The 20,815-nt window shown below is 43.4% G+C and overlaps 1 protein-coding gene across 1 annotated transcript in view; it reads right to left on the bottom strand.

The window, feature by feature from the left end:
• MAP3K19 (mitogen-activated protein kinase kinase kinase 19) overlaps positions 1 to 20,815 on the bottom strand; it is an 86,876-nt gene that overhangs the window by 28,817 nt on the left and 37,244 nt on the right. The window contains exons 7-9 of the mRNA XM_030210568.1: positions 8,462 to 8,555; positions 2,129 to 2,213; positions 1,659 to 1,897 (exon numbers count right to left, since the gene is read on the bottom strand). Coding sequence (XP_030066428.1) covers positions 1,659 to 1,897; positions 2,129 to 2,213; positions 8,462 to 8,555 — 418 coding nt within the window. The remainder of the gene's footprint in view (positions 1 to 1,658; positions 1,898 to 2,128; positions 2,214 to 8,461; positions 8,556 to 20,815) is intronic.

Here is a 20,815-nt window from a genome sequence, read left to right as displayed (position 1 = left end):
AGGCAGGTTCCCTGGAGTCCTGCAGATCTTGCCTGTCCCTCACTTTTATAAATGTGCTAGTGAAACAGCGCTCCCACTGGCAGGACTGTAGGTAGAGGATTCGCATGGTATTCCTGCCCTAATATAAATGTGCTAACTGATTAGCGCAGAAATGCCCACTCTCTGCCCCATGACACAGAGGCGTACCAAGGGGGGGGGGGCGGTCCGCCCCGGTTGCATGCCACGCGACTGTTGGCCGAGTCAGCTCCTTCCCTCCCTGCTGCTCCCTCTGCGCGGAACAGGTTACTTCCTGTTCCGGGGCAGAGGGAGCAGCAGGGAGGGAACGAGCGGACTCGGCCAACAGGCACACGGCACCCCCCCCCCCAGCAGATAAAAATGCACCTGGGGGAGGGTGTAATTTCACCAGTGGGGGGGGGGGTGTAATTTCACCGGGGGGGGTGGCCAAGCTGCACCCGGTGGTGGGGCGCATCTTATCTATTCCAAGTGGAAGCTGTCTCCGAAGATGCTGCTGGCCACAGAGGGGACGGAAAGGTTCATTCCTATGTTTTGTGGGCATAATTAATTTTCTGTCCTTAGCCTACAAAAGTACAAGTAAAATTTTCTGGTATATTGGGGCAGCTGCAGAGCTCTTGTGCGCATACCCAGCTAACGGACACACCGAGGTGGGGAGGGCAGCACTTGGAGGATCACTCCTGTGGTCAGAGGATGCACTTTCTGCTGTTTGGGGAGCTTTCCGAAATTGATGTCTGTATTTGTTGGCCCCATGCAAACGTGATATTAAAAGTACAGGCAAGAACCGATGGACAGCGCACTGCAGGATGAGCTCCACCCTGTGAAAATGGAGCAGCAAAAGTAGCTGAAAAACAATGTGGAGCTGCCAAAGGGAATCGGGTTTATGATGAAGAGAGCTCTGCGAATGTAGTTATAAGAGAAGATGGGGGCGAAGGAAACGAGCTGGAAGCATATAAGAGCTCTGTGTGTGAGGGACCCTAATGACAGCTCAGGAAATGTCGGTAGTTTAGTCGTTAGAGAGGGGGTTCCCATGTGCTGTTTCTCTGAGCATTGCATGAAATCGCTAATGGTCTTATTTAAATACCAGTGAGCTCATGTGCATAGGACTTTCGGTGGCTGCTTCCGTGCATGGTAAAAGCGGCCCCTAAAGCCACTGTGCATTGGCCACACAATAATGTTTCATTTAGACTGGCTAAAACCAGTCTAAATGAAACATAAGCCTGGTTTGCTTTGAGCATCCCCCCTGCCCCATGGTCAGCAAACCTGATATATTTGCTGCTACATTTTTTAACCACTTCTCAGAAAATCATTGTAAACGTAACAGAATAATCTATACATATAATTTATATTCCTTGGATATACAAAAAGGACATATTTTGTAAGCTTGCCATATTTGCTAATTATTATCCTGTAATAAATAATATATATTTCCATCTTGGCATTTTCCTTCTTATGTAAAGACAGTATCTGAATCTCTGGACCAAACAGAAGGAAAACATCTTCTAGGCTTACCATTGAACTAATTATTCTAGTGGGGGTAAGTATGGTACCCCCAATAAGTTCTTCTACATAAATATATTTACATCAGTTTTTTTACACATTTGCCAGCTAATCGGTAGGGAAGATTAGAAAAAGAAATTGTTTACTTTGCTGAATCTGTTCTTTAATACCCTGGAACATGTCTGGTCCCATAACAGATTCTGAGATGTTGGGTTCAAAGCGACATCCATTGACAAGATAACCAACACCAAAACTGTATAGAGGTTTGTTACTTTCATCTTTCTTCAAACAGAAGGGTAATGAACCTTGTCTTTTCATTCTGATTTCTGAGATCGACATTTCACTCGGAGAAGATGCCCATGGCCTTGGGAGTGAATTTACTTGACTATAGAAGAAAAGACAAAAAAATAACATATGTATATAGGTCTATATATACAGCCAAAAAAGAAAACTAAAACTGATATCCTTCCATTTATTGAGCACTCCAGTCAACAAACATGATATTGACTAGAAACAGCAGTCAGTATCTATTTGTCTCTGTATTACTAAGCTAAAATGCTCTGAAATGTGACATATAGTACATTAGAACTTAGAATGCTAGAAAAGAGTTACTTACACATTGGTTTCTAATTCTTTATAAGCTTGGCTCATTTCTAGAAGAGTCTTACTTGCATTTTGGAAATCAACGAGAATTCTATAACCTGTAGCAATACACATCCAATTATAAAAAGTGATTACTACAATCTATAGACTCACTCCAATAAACATTTCTCTATAGCCATTAAGCGAACAAGATATTTTTTTTTTTATTTATAGCATTTATACCCCGCTCTTTCCCGCTCTATAGCAGGTTCAGTGCGGCTTACAAAGTATGGTACAAGTATCACAGAGATGACCCAAAGTATGGTACAAAGTATCACAGAGGTAACATAAAGTATGGTACAAAGTATCACAGAGGTAGAGATTAACATAAAGTATGACGCTTCGATGTTTTGGTTCATTTGTGTATCAGGTTGACCAGACCTCTTTCTCTAACAGAGTAATCAATAGAAATCAAACAAAATAAAACATGGAATAAAAATAAGATGATACCTTTTTTATTGGACATAACTTGATACATTTCTTGATTAGCTTTCAAAAGTTGCCCTTCTTCGTCAGATAGGAAATAAGCAAATGTGGTAGATGACAGTATATATAAGGAAAACATCCAAGCATTTCATTGACAGTCTAACAGGGTGGGGATGGGTAGGAGGTATGCATGGGAACATCAAAGCATTTCAGAGATAGTCTAACAGGATGGGAGTGGATAGGTGAGAGGAGGGTGATAAGCATAGCAATACAATCTTCTCTATCTATATGCCTGAACTGCATTTGCTCCCTCAGCTGCCTATTAAGATGGCAGCTGAGGGGGCAAGTGCAGTTCAGGCATATAGATATTTATTTAGATTTTTGCTCACACCTTCTTCAGTAGTAGCTTAAGGTGAGTTGCATTCAGGTACACTGGATATTTCTCTATCCCAGGAGGGCTCACAATCTAAGTTTGTACTTGAGGCAATGGAGGGTTAAGTGACTTGCCCAAGATCACAAAGAGCAGCAGTGGGGTTTGAACCGGCCACCTCTGTACTTCAAGAACAGTTCTCTAACCTCTAGGCCACACCTGCACTCTTAATATTGTATGTAATTGATGTTGTGAGAATCTAACTGTTGTTTGAATGTTTTAATATATGCCTATTAATGTGTCTCATCTGTATTGTGCTGACATTGTGAATATATATGAACGATATACTATACTGTGTTTATAAATATTTCTGATACTGTATCATACCATTGCTAATACCAGGAATTAGTTTCCAAGTTTGCCAAATCGTATTTTAGGCTTCCATTTGGTCATTTTATATTGTTCTGCTGTTAACACAAATGTAAGCTGTTTGTCATACTATACCCATTCTATACCATATTGGGTGAGTCTCCTCATAAAGGTGGTTAATAAATCCCAATATAATGAATATAAATAGGATAGAGATGTTACAGAAGGTGGCAACTAATATGGTTAGCAGTGGCATAGCCAAGGGTGGGCTTGGGTGGGCCCAGGCCCACCCGTTTTGGGCTCAGGCCCACCCAGTAGCAGCGTATCTATGATGTGGCTGGCAGGGATTCCCCAAGCCCCACCAGCCGAAAACTCCCAACAACTGTCCCTCCTGCATACCTTGCAAATACCAGACACCTGCAGTGAGCAGCGACTGATACATACTGCTCACACCAGCCCCACAGCCTTCCCGCTGATGTATTCCTGCCTATGCGGAAACAGGAAGTTACATCAGAGGGAAGGCTGTGAGGCCAGCATGAGCAGTGTGTATTAGCTGCTGCTCGCTGTCGGTGAAAATCTGCTATTTAAAAGGTATGAAGTGGAGGGGCTGATGTTTGAAGGACCATATGGCATGCAGTTGAGAGAGGGAGAGATCAAATCACTTGCGGAGTACTTCTGCCCACCCATCTTGGGCCCAGGCCCACCCAAAATTGGGTGTCTGGCTACGCCCCTGATGGTTAGTGGTTTTTGTCATAAAGCATAGGGAATTGGTATTAAAGATCTAAATATGTAAAATGAGGATGCTCCGTTGCAGCTGAGAGAGAGGCTGATCAGGTTAACATGGGTTTGGGGAATGAACCTGTGGACCCCCCCCCCCCCCCCCTTTTTTTTTTTTGCTCATTTTGTCTCAAGACGACTTGATGAATAATGGGAGGAGGGGAGAGGTGGGATAGCGAGAGAATAAGGGATAATATGAGACAAGGGAGTTCATTGGATAATCAAGATGGTTATATTGCAAATATTGGATGAATCAGGAAAAGGCTGACTTAGGGGAGGGAGTCATATGGGATAGAAGAAGTACGACAAGTCATGTGCATATATAGGTTGACAAAGCATGGACGAGAGCGAAGAGGTGGAGACAGGGAGGGGGTTAATGTTTGGAACTGTTTGATGATCCCATCACTGTATGACATGCGTATAGATGGCGCTGTGTACAAAATAGCGATTCATTGTATATTGGCAGGGACAACTCTAATATGGTAAGATTCATCAATACAAAAATTTGCTGTTAGATACAAACTCTGAGGGTTGGGGTAGGGCTAAAATGTTAAAAGTTTGATGGCGGACCGTTTCAATTTGGTTTCACTGAATGTATGTTCAAATTTGAATCTCATCAATAAAAAAATGTTGAAACAAAAAAAATCTAAATATGTATTCTTTGGCAGAAAGGCAAGAGAAGGGAAATATAATAAAGGCATTTAAATATCCCCATGGCATAAATACACATGAAGTGGGCCTCTTTCAGTTGAAAGGGAGCTCTGCAATGAGGGGGCTTTATAGCAAGAAGGTGGAAGGGAATAAACAGAGGTATAATCTAAGAAAATATTTCTTTATAGAAGGGGTAGTGAATACTTGGAAGAGTTTCCCAGCAGGCTCAAGCAGCAAAAATGATCGCTGCAGGTGCCAGTGATGCCTGTAAGGTACACTAGGGAGGGGACGGGGTTTATAGACAGGACGGCAGATGCCGGGATGCCACGGAGGAGAAAAGAGAGAAATGTTGGGTGCGGGGTAGGTGGAAAAAAACCTCTAATTTCTTTTATAACTCCGGGAAGATTTGGGGGGACGACGACATGGAAAGGCGCATCCAAGTTAACTCTGGGCCCATCCAAAATACTGGGTCTGACTACGCCATTGGCCCACACTGTGCCTGGGTGCTACCTGGATAGTGCTGAGATGTAATGTAAGGATATTCAGCAGCTCTTTAGAAGAAGATCCAAGATGGCGACTGTTTGAACAGCCTAAACGGACGCATTCTGATCTGCTCACGAGCTAATCTGGTTGCGAAACTTACCCGATTGCAGATGGGTAAGAGGAGAGGCAGAGTCCGAGAGACTCCCCATGTCTCGGGCGGAATGCCCCAATCACGCCAGACAACGCTGGAACAGTTCCGTGTTGGGTCCAGTCCCGCTTTGCCGTCGACTCCTTCTGCAGGGGCTGGCACTTCGGCGCTAGACGACAGCGTAGACGGGGCTTCCCTGAGCCCCGTCGAGCGTGCAGCACCCCCAAAACCCAGAAGTGAAGCTTTGGATGCAAGCCCTGGAGCCATGGCCTCTGTACGAGAACCAGGTGAACAGGGAGGGAGGCTGCACGAGCTGACAACTGGAGCCCAAGCTTGTCCGAGTTTAACAGCTGCTCAGGTTTTGGAAAAAACAGTGAGTACTTTGGAGCAAGCTTCTAAGGCCCCTCTTCCGGATTTTTTGGTGGGAAAGATAGAAAAACCTGCTATAGTGACTTTAGAGTCAATGTGGGACTTAACTTCATCTACTCAATCAGCTTTACAAAACTTAATTCTGAAAAATATGGAGACTATAAAAGTTCTTTCAGAAACAGCATTAAATCAGATACAAACTAATACACGCCAAGCCTCTGAGGTTAAAAGGTTGTCAGAAAAAACTGAAAAACTTGACCTTTTGGGACAATCTCTATTTAAAGACAAGAACTATACCTCACGACGCCTGGAGTACTTGGAAAATCAATCTAAAAGACTGACTTTGCGTTTTATAAATTTTCCTCGGTCTCCTTTGGTGGTACCAATTCAAATGGTCAGAAAATATTTAATGGAAACTCTGGGAATGCCGGAGAATTCGTTGCCGCCTATAACACGAGCTTACTATATTCAAACTAGTGGGAAACCACCAGAAAATTTACAACAAGATGCAATGAACCTTACGGCATTCCTAGAATCTTCTCTTGAGGTTATCACTCAACGAACCACATTATTGGAAACTTTTGCAATGGAAATGGATAGGGACGCCGTCCTTAAGCTTTCTTTGAGACATTTGGACTCCCAGTTTTTGGGTTCAAAAATTAGAGTTTTTCCTGACTTGGCTAGAGATACTCAACAGAGACGTAAGATATTTTTATCTTTTCGTCCTAGAGTAAATGCTATAGGCGCAGATTTTCTTTTAAGATTTCCATGTGTATGTAGGATAAAATTTCAGTCAAAGCAATACCAATTTTTTGACCCAAAACAGTTGGAGGATTTTTTATTAAGCAGAGAAGAGGTTAATGTACAAGTTTAGTCACATATGCAACACTGTATGGCAGAGCAGAGTTAGCCGCTCGGGAATCAAGCTGTACTTTTTGATATAAAAAATGTTCTTTTGTGTGCTTAATGTTTAGTACTGTATCGTATTTCTTAATGTCTTGGATTGATTACCTAATTTGTGGGCGTTAGTTTGGAATATTATTGCGCAATGTTAATTTGCAGAGTCTATTTGGTTCTTATTTTTCAGAGTTGTGTATTATCACTCATAAGTATAAATTATGAATGTTAAAATTGATAAAGAATAAAAAAAAAAGGATATTCAGCAGCACTATCCATATAGTGTCATTGACTATGCAAGGATAGTGGCAGCCAGTGCCAAAATCAATATAACAGTTGCCATTTTGGCTTTAAATATCAGGGCTGTTGTATATTAATATATAATCTTAATTTTTAAAAAGTACCTTCAAACATAGGTATTTACCTGCTTAGTTTGGGTGGGACAATTGGTAGAAAGGTCACATTGGCAGTGGTGGGGCAATTCAGCACCAGTCTGTGGAGTGTTTGGGGAGTACAATACTCAGATCCCGCCCCCCCCAAAAAAAAAAAAAAAAAAAACAACTACTATATCTATGTCTTAAAATGAAGATTTCTGTACTCATAATGAAATGAAAACTGGAAAGTAGAACTTTTCCTCCAGATAACCTGAATAGTTATTTCTTTTCAGTTTGTGCGAACGTGAAAAACATGCCTGTTCGTTTGTTACATTTGTACCCCACATCCCCCCCCCCCCTATTTGCAGGCTCAATGTGGCTTACATAGGGATGAGGGAAAGGGAAAAGAGGAGACAAACTGCACATGGATGGAGAAAATAAGCCAAAGCTGGATCCACTCTGTACCTCCTCCAGTCAAGTCTGTGGAGGACCCAGCTTTTACCTATGCATGTAGGGCAAGAAATGAAGAAGAAAGGAGGAAAGTAAAGAAATAACTCCGTTTCCAGGGCTGCCTTTCCATTTAAGGGAACAGATAGCAGCAGAATCAGAGACTGGGACCAGCATGATCAGACAAACAAAGTCGCCACACCTTAAAAAAGATATAGTGGAATTGGAAAAGGTGTAGAGAAGGGCGACAAAGATGATTCAGGGGATGGGACGACTTCCTTATGAGGAAAGGCTAAAGCGGCTAGGGCTCTTCAGCTTGGAGAAAAGGCGGCTGAGGGAAGTTATGATAGAGGTCTATGAGATAATGAGTGGAATGGAACGGGTTGATGTGACGCATCTGTTTACGCTTTCCAAAAATACTAGGACAAAGGGGCATGTGATGAAGCTGCAGTGTAGTGAATTTAAAATGAATCGGAGGAAGTTTTTCTTCACTCAACGCGTGGTTAGACTCTGGAATTCGTTGCCGGATAAGGTGGTTGGGGCGGTTGGCTTAGCGGAGTAAAAAAAAAAAAAAAAGGTTAGACGGCTTCCTGGAGGAAAAGGACATAGAATGTTATTGAATGGACGTAGGAATAATCCACAATTTCTGGGATGGGCGGGATGAAATGTTTGTTCTTTTGGCCGCTGTTGGAGACAGGGTGCTGGGCTCGATGGACCCTTGGTCTGTCCCAGCATGGCGATGCTTATGTCTTATGCTTAATATGTCCAATTTGAGAATTTACATCTTCTGTCTTATTTTGCACTGGGTATACTGGAGCTGTAACAGCTTACAGAAATTATTTATAATGAAAAAAAAAATCACGTTATTTGTACATGGACCTACTTTAATATACGATAAAGAGGAGAATAAAGGCACATCTGGTGATTAGGTTTACTATTCGATTTCAAATCCAATATAGTTCAGGTTGTTGCACTATTTTAAAACTTTTCCTGTACCTTTTTGGCTGATTCCCAACAGTTCTTTAACACTGAAATCTTCCTCAGTTGCATTTGCTGCTGAAGTTCTGGTATCTCCTTTGCTACTGTGTCCCTGAAAATGTGTAAAATAAAATTCATTGCGAGATTCAATAATTTTCAATTTCTTGTAAACTGTAAACTCTACTCTAGGGATGCCAACTAGATCCAGATTTGCCCAACAGAGTTGATCCAATCCTGGACTTTTACCCCATTGCGTGCAGGTCCTTGTGGTTCTGATTTCCCCATTGGATTCCCTAAGAAAAGCAAGACTACAAGTCCCTGCATGCATTGGGGTAAGCACAGGACTGGATCAACCCTGTCAGGCAAATCTGGATCAATCCCCATCTCATCTGCCTGCAACCTCGGAGTCATCTTCGACTCCTCCCTCTCCTTCTCTGCGCTTATCCAGCAGATAGCCAAGACCTGTCGCTTCTTCCTCTATAACATCAGCAAAATTTGCCCTTTCCTCTCTGAGCACACCACCCAAACTCTCATCCACTCTCTCGTTACCTCTCGCCTTGACTACTGCAACCTACTCCTCACTGGCCTCCCACTTAGCCATCTATCCCCCCTTCAATCCATTCAGAACTCTGCTGCACATCTTATCTTCCGCCTGGACCGATATACTCATATCACCCCTCTCTCCTCAAGTCACTTCACTGGCTTCCGATTAGGTACCGCATACAGTTCAAGCTTCTCCTACTAACCTACAAATGCACTCGATCTGCAGCCCCTCCCTACCTCTCTACCCTCATCTCCCCCTACGTTCCTACCCGTAACCTCCGCCCTCAAGACAAATCACTCCTTTCAGTACCCTTCTCGACCACTGCCAACTCCAGGCTCCGCCCTTTCTGCCTCGCCTCACCCCATGCTTGGAATAAACTCCCTGAGCCCATACGCCAGGCCTCCTCCCTGCCCATCTTCAAATCCTTGCTCAAAGCCCACCTCTTCAATGTCGCCTTCGGGACCTAACCACTATACCTCTATTCAGGAAATCTAGACTGTCCCAACTTGACATTTCGTCCTTTAGATTGTAAGCTCCTTTGAGCAGGGACTGTCCTTCTTTGTTAAACTGTACAGCGCTGCGTAACCCTAGTAGCACTCTAGAAATGTTGAGTAGTAGTAGTAGTAGTAAGTTGGCAACCCTAAGCTTAAAACAAATCATGAACTGGTAGCATATACAAGTTACTGTATAATCTGTATTTTCATATTTCAAGTTCTTAAAACTTTATGTAATGAAGGGCAATGTTGCAATGGTGTCCAGATTCTGTTATAGAATATTAGCATAAACCTGCATTGGCATGATAAAATTAGGTGCCCACTTAAGCCAGGTCAATGGTAGGTGTAAGTGGGCACACGTAAGTGCAGCATGCAACATACATAAGCCAATTAGATCAGCGGTTCCCAAACCTGGTCCTACAGGCACCCCAGCCAGTCAGGTTTTCATGATACCCACAATGAATATTCATGAGATTAGCATGCAATGAGTATCCTGAAAACTGAACAAGATACTGTGGGGCCCTTTTACTAAGCCATGTAGGCGCCTACGCACGCCCAATACATGCCAAATTGGAGGTACTGCGTGGCCCTTGCAGTAATTTCAATTTTGGCATGCATCCACTACGCGCGTCTGAAAAATATTTAAAATTTTGCAGCTACGCATGTCAAGTGGCATTTGACATGCACAGACCATTACCGCCCAGTTACCATGTGAGACCTTACCGCTAGGTCAATGGTTTTGCAGTAAGGTCTCAGACCCAAAATGGACACACGGCAATTTTCATTTTGCCGAACGTCTGTTTTCAGCAAAAAAAAAAGAAAGCATTTTTTGTAGGTGCGCTAAAAAAAGAATTCTGCACGCGCCCCAAACACGTCTACACTACTGCAGGCCATTTTTCAGCGCACCTTAGTAAAAGGACCCCTGTGTCTTTTTTTTTTTTTTTTTTTTACAGCTCCTTTTCATTGGAATAATCCCTAGCATTACTCTAGAATTATCTTTTCTAGGTTTTAAAACTCAGCTCAAAACCATACTGTTCCAATGAGCTTATGAAGAGGAACCGGGTTAGACACTGGGGGTTCTTCCTGCAGACACAAATTGAATTTAAACTTAACTATGTGGGGTTTTGTTTTTTTTTGGGGGGGGGGGTTAATAGTGATGAATATGTATTTTATTTTTGTTTGATTTAACTATAAATCGCCTTGGCTTGTAATATCAGTAAAGGCAGTACAGCAAATATAAATCAACTAAATTAAACCATGTGGGACATTTTCCATATGACTAAGTCTGACTTTGGACATTTTGCACAAAATATCCAAAATCAATAGGAAAGAGAGTCATTTTCGGAAAAAAAAGAAAAATGTCTATTTTTTTTTTTTCAAAAATACCATTTCTAACAAGGTTTTGTGCTTTGTACTTTTTGTTTGGCGGGGGGGGGGGGGGGGGGGGGGACCATTTTGGGGGGAAAATGCCCAAATGAAAAACAGAAAATCAACCCATTGGGATGTAGGAGAGGCCAGCATTTTTAATAGACTGGTTGGTCCCCAGACATCCCAGGAGAGCAATGGGGCACTCAGTGGATTTCAAATAAATGTTCCCAGGTACACATCTCACCATTGCTTCATCTTGTCTGCTGAGTCCCCCAAAATCCACTACCCCCAACTGTACACCACTACAATAGCCCTTATGGGTGAAACGGGCACCTAAATGTGGGTACAGTGGGTTTCTGGTGAGTTTTGGAGTTTTCACCACAAGTGTAACAGGTAGAAGCGGGTATGGGCCTGAGTCCACCTGTCTGCAGTGCACTGCACACACCACTAGACTATCCAGGGACCTGCATGCTGCTCTAATGGACCCGAGTATAACATCTGAGACCGGCATAGAGGCTGGTAAGTAATGTTTTTAATCACAGTTTTGGGGGGGTGGGAGGGGTCAGTGACCGGAGGTCATCTGCTCATTCAGAGCACCTTTTTGTGCCTTATTCTTTACAAAAACAGGTCTAGCTCAAAACATCTTAGTTTTAGTCCCGGTCGGTTTTGTTTTGTTCCATTATGGCTGAAAAATGTCCAAAGTCTTAGGAACGCCCAAATCCCACCCTTAATATGCCCCCTTGAGATTTGAATGCACTGCAGACGAACAGCATAGGAAAAACCTCAGAAAAATAGGTTTTGAAAATACCGATTTGGACGTTTTTGTGAGAAAAATGTCCAAATGCTGCTTTGTGCCACTTTTCAGACATTTTTCTCTTTCAAAAATGAGCCCCCTTGTGTACATCCCTTTGCAGTTACAAGCAATAGCATTTATGTGCTCCCTTATCGAATAGCATATAGTTATCTTTTTTATTTATATATTCATAGTACTTGTTTTTATTTTAGTATATGTATATGTATATGATTTTAGTTTTTATTTTGCTCTACAGTTGTGTCTCTGACACAGCCTTTTGGCAAAACATGGCTATGTCGGGCATGTGTGATTGTATGAATTAAAGTCCTTCCTTTGAACTTTTATATTTGTTGGTCTGCTGTTTGTTCTACAGTTTTGAGAATTTACATCTGCCAGCTTTATATTGCACCGTACAGGAGGAAATGTATTTCTTTCTATCTCTCTGGTACTGCACTGAACTCTGTATGGTGAGAAGGTATAGCAGGGAAAAGCCCTGGGAACACGAGTGTGCCTACCAAGCCATCCATCTCTGCAGGTAACACATCTGTCTACATAGAAGCCACCACATCTACACACCAGCTGATAGACTATCACTAGATAGCATGTGCTGTGAAGTGAGGGTTATCAACACAGTGGCAGTGAGAAAAATTGTATATTCAGGGAGCTCAGGAGATCTTTCAACAGCATCACACACACAAGAATAGGAATGTCACCTCTCATCAGGCAGTGCTCAAGGGCAAGTCCTTATGAGTGCTAGCATCATGGCATTCTTATATGATGTCCATAGGGGATACGTACGACCATGCTATCAGCAATTCCATATTTGATTTCTATCCCCCTGTGCCCCACAGCTGTTCACTTGGCATGTTTTCTTGCAGTTGTTTGAATCCAAAGCAGACCCACAACACAACTTCTACTTTTAAAGCATATATCAGCATGCATTCTGTAGTACATTACTTACATCTTAAATAAGGACCTCAACGATGACCCTTTTCACAAGAGGAACTCTCCCTATGACTTGAGTTTTTGAAAATATATATTTTTTTGCATTTGGATGTTGGATAACAACTTATTTGTATTTTTTGTTTTTGTTTTAGATGGACCATGCCTTAATGAAGCAAAGCGAAATATGGCTGTGTTGGTGCCTGGTCCTCTTACCGGCATCCAACTTCATAGAGGGACAAGTGATGTTCAGCCACCCGAGATTACGTTCTGGAACTCTTTGCCAGAGGATGTGGTAACAGTGGTTAGCATATCTGGGTTTGAAAAAGGTTTGGACAACTTCCTGGAGGAAACGTCCATAGTCTGCTATTGAGACAGACATGGGGAAGCCACTACTTGCCCTGAGATTTGTAGCATGGAATGCTGCCATGATTTGGGTTTCTGCCAAGTACTTGTGACCTGGCTTGGCCACTGTTGGAAACAGGATACTGAGCTAGATGGACTATTGGTCTGACCTAGTATGGCTATTTTATGTTCTAATATGCATGCAGTGTGATGAGGGCATAAGACGGGTCGGCATACTATGCAATTTGATTATATTTGGGGGGGTCAATAATACAAAAGCATATATTTGCTGGCATGTATTGTGATATACACAGTGTCGCATATGGGCACCATTTCAGTGAGTTGGCCATGTATGGAGCCCAGTAGTCTGCCCTTGTGCCTCCCTATCACCTGCATCCTTGTCATTGTCAAGTGCAGATCCTGGCCCCACTATGCATCTTACTCTTTGGATGTTTGGCTCTCTTCCTATGTATTGTTGGGATGGGGCTCCATATACCTTTGTACCAGCACCATGCAATAAATACATCTGAAATGTGATATCTCTATTATTAGGATGATGTGCTGTTACAGAAGAAGAGTTGGTAATTACCAGTTTGGTTCTGCTGATGTAGATATGCAGTAATAAGGGCCATGGCCAGGTGCCAGATAGGTGTAGAATAGTGTGGCACGGTGCCAGAAGTGCTTCATATGACAACTGAGCATCCAGCGTTATGGGCACACTTATGCCCCTGTACTGATTGTGTACAGTTATGCTCCACTGCATAGTTATGGCCCAGTGACTACGGCAATAAACATGTTGCCATTGCTTTTCTAAGTACATCTCAGATGTACTGCAATACCATTTTTGTACAGTGATACCTATATGAATGTCTATAGAGTCCATGGCCAGAACTCGGGTCCTGGGAAATGGTGGCATTGACATGATGGGTATGTGGCAAATATAGTTGCCAATAAACAAGTGAGAGCAATATATAAATCTAACAAATTCCATATATATTAGAACGGTACCGAATAGCATGCAAATAATGGGCACAGAAATAATAAAAGAAGCAATGTGAAATCAGAGATCAAGTGTTTATTTCAGTAGGATTTAGCACAGTAGAGCCCCAGATTATTCATATTCAAACTTAAATCACTAATCAGCCAAATGCAAATAATATATTTGGGGCACTATTTGAATTGAATCAAATACGAATATTCGGTACAGCCCTAGCCCTAAAATATGTGTATGTTTAAATGCTCACTATTGGGACCTCGTTATTTGTGTGTGGAGGAGTGGCCTAGTGGTTAGGGTGGTGGACTTTGGTCCTGGGGAACTGAGGCACAGGCAGCTCCTTGTGACTCTGGGCAAGTCACTTAACCCTCCATTGCCTGCCGCATTGAGCCTGCCATGAGTGGGAAAGCGCAGGGTACAAATGTAACAAAAATAAATATATATATATAAACTAAATTAAATGTAAAAATGAAACAACAAACAAAAAGGGCCCCTTTTCACTCTAGGCCAGGAAGTGCAGAGCTGCATACTTCTAGCTGCTGTACCATATTCAGGAGGGCACATAGCCCTGCCCTCATTACCTCCAAATGGGTCACTATCTGGCCCATAGGGTCCAAGATGTCCCAGTACCCCTGTATCATTTCTTGGTACATGGCCATGATCTAATACAAGGCTTCTAGGTCACTACAATAGGTACCTGATAGGGACCCATCTAGTCCAGGTAAGGAGGCAAAGGAGCTCATTTTCAAAGAACCTAGACTTACAAAGTTTCATAGGTTACTATATAACTTTGTAAGTCTAAGTGCTTTGAAAATACACCTAAAAGTGTTCAGGCTGGGTCATGAATACTGTAGAAGGTCCCTAGCCTGCCACTCCACCTCTTCCTGCTCCCCAACACATCTGAGACCTCCTCCCTTTTCTTGGCCCTCTGTTCCTCCTCTAGAGCTCTGCTTCCTCTACTGCAGCTTTTTCCTCTTCCTGTTTCTTCTCTCCTTCCTTTTCTGATGTTTTTGCCTTCTCCTCCTCATCCTCTTCAGATGTTTCTTCCTCCTCCTCCTCCTTTCCTTCTGCTACTTCGTCCTTCTCCTTCCACTTCGGTTCTCCTCTTCTGCTTCTATCCTTCATCTTCTCCTCATCCTCCTCTCTTTCTGCTTCTCCCTCTCCTGCTCATAGGAGGAGCTTCTGGCAGACCTAGCAGCTGTTGGAATTGAAACATATTTATTTGACTGTGGAACACATACAGGTTTTTCTAGGGCTGACACATGGCAAAAAGCATCAGAGGGGAGGATAAATCACTACTTGCCAAGTGCTTTGATTACAGCTGCCTAGTACTGTGATGGGAACCAACGGACATGGTAATGGTGATGTTCTGAGGACAGTCCACAGATGCACCACTCATCATATACTGATGGCCTAAGATAAGGGGGAAAGGTTGTGGTTGCCTGGATGTGCTGAATGGCTCAGTCATGCAATGTCTGCTTTTGTTGCATGGTCCATAAATGGTATAGTACAAGTACATAGAGGCTAGGCAATACAGATATCATGGGCAAAAATCACTAGTATTCCAATACAGTTGGCCACATTTCATCCTCAGTCTGTGTCAGGTGAAGAGTTATGCTAGCCCTTGCTCTCAGTAAAATACAGGCCAATGGCTCATAATAAGAGCTAGGCTTCTTAAAATCAAAATCATCTCTGATACAAAAAAGAGCTAGCCTGTAAAAATCAGTGATCACCTTTGACACAGTTACATTTCACTGTAGCAAGTGTTGAGCTGGCAAAGGAAGGGGGCATTTGCTCCGGGACTGGCACCTGTAAGATATCATAAGCAAGAGTTGTTATGGTTATGTAGAGATAATACTGGGTCAGCTGCATCCCGGGTGAGAACATCCAAAGGGGGGGGGGGGGCTAGAGGAAGGTTTGGGAACATATGAAGTCATTCTGATCAACGGATAAGAACCAAGAGCCCTGGTGAGAGAGACTGGGGTCCACTGAAATGAATAGGGTCACTTCACTGGCTTCCGATCAAGTACCGCATACAGTTCAAGCTTCTCCTCCTAACCTACAAATGCACTCGATCTGCAGCCCCTCTCTACCCTCATCTCCCCTTACGTTCCTACCCGTAACCTCCGCTCTCAAGACAAATCCCTCCTTTCAGTACCCTTCTCCACCACCGCCAACTCCAGGCTCCGCCCTTTCTGCCTCGCCTCACCCTATGCGTGGAATAATCTCCCTGAGCCCATACGCCAGGCCCCTTCCCTGCCCATCTTCAAATCCCTGCTAAAAGCCCATCTCTTCAATGTCGCCTTTGGCACCTAACCACTACTCAAGAAATCTAGACTACCCCAACTTGTCATTTCGTCCTTTAGATTGTAAGCTCTTTTGAGCAGGGACTGCCTCTTTTTGTTAAATTGTACAGCGCTGCATAACCCTAGTAGCACTATAGAAATGTCAAGTAGTAGTAGTAGTAGAATTGTATATAAGGAGCAGTTTGAGGGGTATTAAATTAGACAAGGAGAAGAAGAACAGAGAAGGAAGACTCCAGAAGGCTAGAGAGAGAGGACGTGCCATGATATGCTGCTCCATTATGTGAATGCTTAACTTGCCTGTACTACCATTGGTAAGATTGTAATAAACTATCTTATTATATCTACTACATACTGGGTTCCTTTCTAATTACTAGGGTCTATACTGCCTTGACCGAGTAACACTGTCATGAGCAGATACCAGGTTGGGATAATTAAGGATCTAGAGGGGATATGAAGTTCTTTCCAGGATAGTACAGAGAGCCCATGGCTTCCGCTGCCCAAATGGATGAGGCAGATCTAATAATTTACACAGGATAACAAGGATAGCTGTGCATTAACTTTGGAAGACAGTGAATAAATGTGAAACCAGTGTTTCAAACATTGTTGAATTGCATTATTTGGAATTGTACCCCTTACACAGCCTGAGGGCAAAATGTAGCTATGTCAGGTTTTTAATAAAGTGACTTGTCCAACTTTGTGGTAATGCTGATGATTCCTGTCCATAAATGGTGTTGCCAGGAGTTGTGAAACAGCTACAGTTGCATTGCCCTATCTCTGACTTTTATATACCGCATTTTATTGTAAACCGTGTAGTTGCCTGAAAGACCCCCTGCGGTATATCAAGCATTGGAAATAATTTTATCCCCAACAATTAGGGTCCAAAGCAGTTTACAGTCATTAACTAGAATATCAATCAGTGATTAAACATCATAATTATTAAATTGAGTTAATCAAACATTTCTGAAACAAGTAAGATTTTAAATGTCTTCAAAATATAAAGGACAAAGGGGAATCGATAGTAGTAGGTTATTCCAAGCCTGCACAGCTTGATAGGAAAAGGATGATTCTAATGTTTTCCTATAATGAACCAAATGAAAAGAAGGAAAATTTTAAAAACGATGACTCCAAGACCTTGAAGAGCCCCTACCACAAGGAAAAGGAATCGGTAGAGTCAGGTCTTCATGGACTATACCATTCAGGACTTTAAAAATAAAAAAATCATGTTTAAAAATACAGGTTCAGCAGCATTTACAGTGGGTATGATGAGTGGTACTTCAGAGAGCTCCCTTAGAGTCCACACTGATGGATTAAGGCATTCCTTGCAACTGGTGATTTAAAGACCTGTTTCTTGTTTGTCAGCCACCATAGACTGCCACCCCACAATAGCCAGGCCTCCTGCAAGCAGTCACAGAATCTATGACAAGGCAGAATTGGTATGTAGAGCCTGAGCTCTTTCATTAAAATTTGGGGACCATGGGTCAAGTTTAGCAGACAATGAAAAAGGTACCGGTACTCAGTACCCCCTCAAAAAAAGCACTGGTAATTAGTAGGAGCCTGGGATATTTGAGATAGCAGAGCATGTGCTGTGTGGGAGTCCGGGGAGCATGGAGATGCAGTTCAGCATGTATGGCTGCAATTTTGCAGATAAGTGAGTGGCACAACGTTACCAGCTGCCTTTTAAGGAGTTTGTGCCCAAGTTGAGTGGTGACAGCATGCCTCTCATGATCTTACCCTATACATTTCTTCATACCTTGATGCCTTCATTGGTATGGTAGGCACCCATTTTCTAGTACTGATGTTTCTACAGCTTACATACCTTCCTCCTCTGCCAGCTCTTGTTGAACTTGCTGTAGAACACTGGCATGGGTGCTCCGAGTGGCCTGGAAGTGCCTCTGTGTCCCTGTTAATTTTTCATCCCTAGAAGAGAGGAGAGGTGAACAGACTTGGTTTTATTCATGAGCTGCCTTGGAAAGGCCACATAGTGGAAGGGCATTGGTGTAGTTGGTTGAGTTGGCTCAGTGCCATATTAACTGGAAGATTTTGATTCCTGTTCCTGCCTTTGACTACTGGTGAGATATCCTTTTGGGAAAAATGGTATCCTGCACTTATGGCCTTTGTTTTGATACCAGCTCTTTAGATATGGTATATATTGTACCTGCTTATTGAAAGTGGATACTGTTGCATAAAGTAGTGTGCATGCATGACTTATGACAAGCTGATGACTGTGCCATGTTCTTAAGTGGGGGTGGGGGTGGGGAGGGGTGCTGCTTGGCATCCTTATGTGGCCATGTCAGCCGATAGATTCTGTTTGGCTGTTGCATCAATTTGGTCTGCAACTTGGAGCTCTTGGCTTTTGACCATATGGTTTGCCTGCAGTGTGTTCCTGTCAAATTGTTTTAAAGACCCTGGATGGAATAACACTATTTTGTGTGAGGGGGAGGATAGCAAAGGAATCCTGGCATTTCTATACATTGCTGACAAACCCATAGACATAATGTTTCTGCTTTATGGCTATCTAACAAGTGTCAGAGTAGATACATAGTTAGATGATTTCTGCTTACTTTGCCATGGCCATCCGGATGCACACTCACATCCTCTGTGCTGCTGCTTGGGCTGGGTGCTGACCAATGGGGTGAAAGAAAGTGCCTTTATTACAGTGGCGTAGCCAGACCCAGTATTTTGGATGGGTCCACAGCTAACTTAGATGGGTCCTTCAACGGAATGGCATGCCACAGCCCCCCCCCCCCCCCCCCCCCCCGCCCAGGAGATATTTAAAAAATATATAGATTTTTTTTCATCTACCCCACATCAACATCTCTTCTCCTCTGTGGTGTCCCGGCATCTGCTCACCCGTCACCGAACCTCATCCCTCCCTGGTGTACCTTACAGTCGTCCCTGGAGCCTGCAGTGATTCAATTATTTCTGCCTGCGCTGGCTCTTCAGGCTTCCATTGGCCGGGTCACGTCAGACAGGAAATGATGAAATCAAGGGCAGAACCCGGCCGATGGAAGCCTATAGGGCTGGCCCAGGCAGCAATAATTGAATCACTGCAGGCGCCGTGGACCCCTGTAAGGTACATCATGGAGGGACGGGGTTCAGTGATAAGTGGGCGGAGGCCAGGACACCACGGAGGAGGAGAGATGTTGATGTGGGGTGCTGCTGCTGGGTGGGCCTCAGCCAAGAATGGGTGGGCCTGTGCCCACCCAGGCCCACCTGTAGCTACGCCACTGCTTTAGTAGCAAGTACCAGAAATACCAGGAGGTCACTCTTAGCCTCCAAAAAGTGTCTCCTGGCTGCCATTTTGGAGTTCTGTAACAAATTCCCACTTGTGGCTGCTGGAATACACAGGACCAGAAACACATCAAAATGGTTCTTCAGGGCATGCAGTACCATCGGCATCTACAGAGCGAGAAATCACATGTAAGTAGTGCTGAGGCAGCCCTTACACATGGAAACTACACAGACAATGTCCTGAAATAATGAAACTTCAATGTGTAGATGTATGTGGTGCACTGTGGATTTTACATGTGCTGGTGCTGATCCGGTCCAAGGCACACATGTATCATTTTTGCAGCAGCTTGCATATGTTCACCCCCTCATGAGGCCAGGATATTGTACAAATGGAAGTGATCCTATTCTGAACCACTTCCATTTGTCTCTACAGCAGGACTTTTTTTATTTATGTGTGCCAGGGGATGGAGATATCTTGGACAAATCACTTTAACTCTCCATTGCCTCAGGTACAAAGATGAGCTACTACTGAAAAAGGTGTGAGTAAAATACAGATAATAATAATATTAATTTTACATTGTACCTACATTTTACCAACAGATTACATGTGGACACTTCCACGTTGATCTCTGCACATAAGCAAAATGTGCATTCACATTGGAGTTCAGACTACTTAGCATACTACCAACAAAAGCGCACTCTCTATGCTTCGGGTGCTAGAGATTAATCCTCCCACATCCCCAAATGAGGAATCCACACCAGTGAGTGTCATGGATTAAGTCTCAATACTGAGTGCAAGGGGGCGACAGAGGCGTAGCCAAGGGTGGGCCTAGGCCCACTCAGTAGCAGCACACCTATGATGTGGCTGGCAGGGATCCCCAATCCCCACCAGTCGAAAACTCCCAACAACTGTCCCTTCTGCATACCTTATGAATAGCAGATCTTTGCCTGCAGCAAGCAGCAACTAATACATACTCGCACCGGCCCCACAGCCTTCCCTCTGAAATATACCCACCTATGTGGAAACAGGAAGTTGCATCATCAGAAAGAAGGTTGTGGGGCCAACATGAGCAGTATGTATTAGTTGCTGCTCGCTGCCAGTGAAAAGCTGCTATTTAAAAGGTATGCGGGGGAGGAAGGATGTTTGAGAGACCATATGGCATGCAGGCAAGAGAGGGAAAGACTAAATCATTTGTGGGACAAGGCATTCTTCTGCCCACCCAATTTGGGTCCAGGCCCACCCAAAATTGAGTGTCTGGCTACGCCCTTGGGGGGAGAGCCCCTGAATAGGGTTACAAAGAGCCTAGGAGAGGAAGCATATCCTAATTGTTAGAGCAATAGCCTGAGAATCAGGG

The sequence above is a fragment of the Microcaecilia unicolor genome, chromosome 7 (genome assembly GCF_901765095.1).
Source record: "Microcaecilia unicolor chromosome 7, aMicUni1.1, whole genome shotgun sequence".
Taxonomy (NCBI): domain Eukaryota; kingdom Metazoa; phylum Chordata; class Amphibia; order Gymnophiona; family Siphonopidae; genus Microcaecilia; species Microcaecilia unicolor.
Note: the sequence above shows the minus strand (reverse complement) of the source record. Positions and strands in the feature narration are given on the sequence as shown.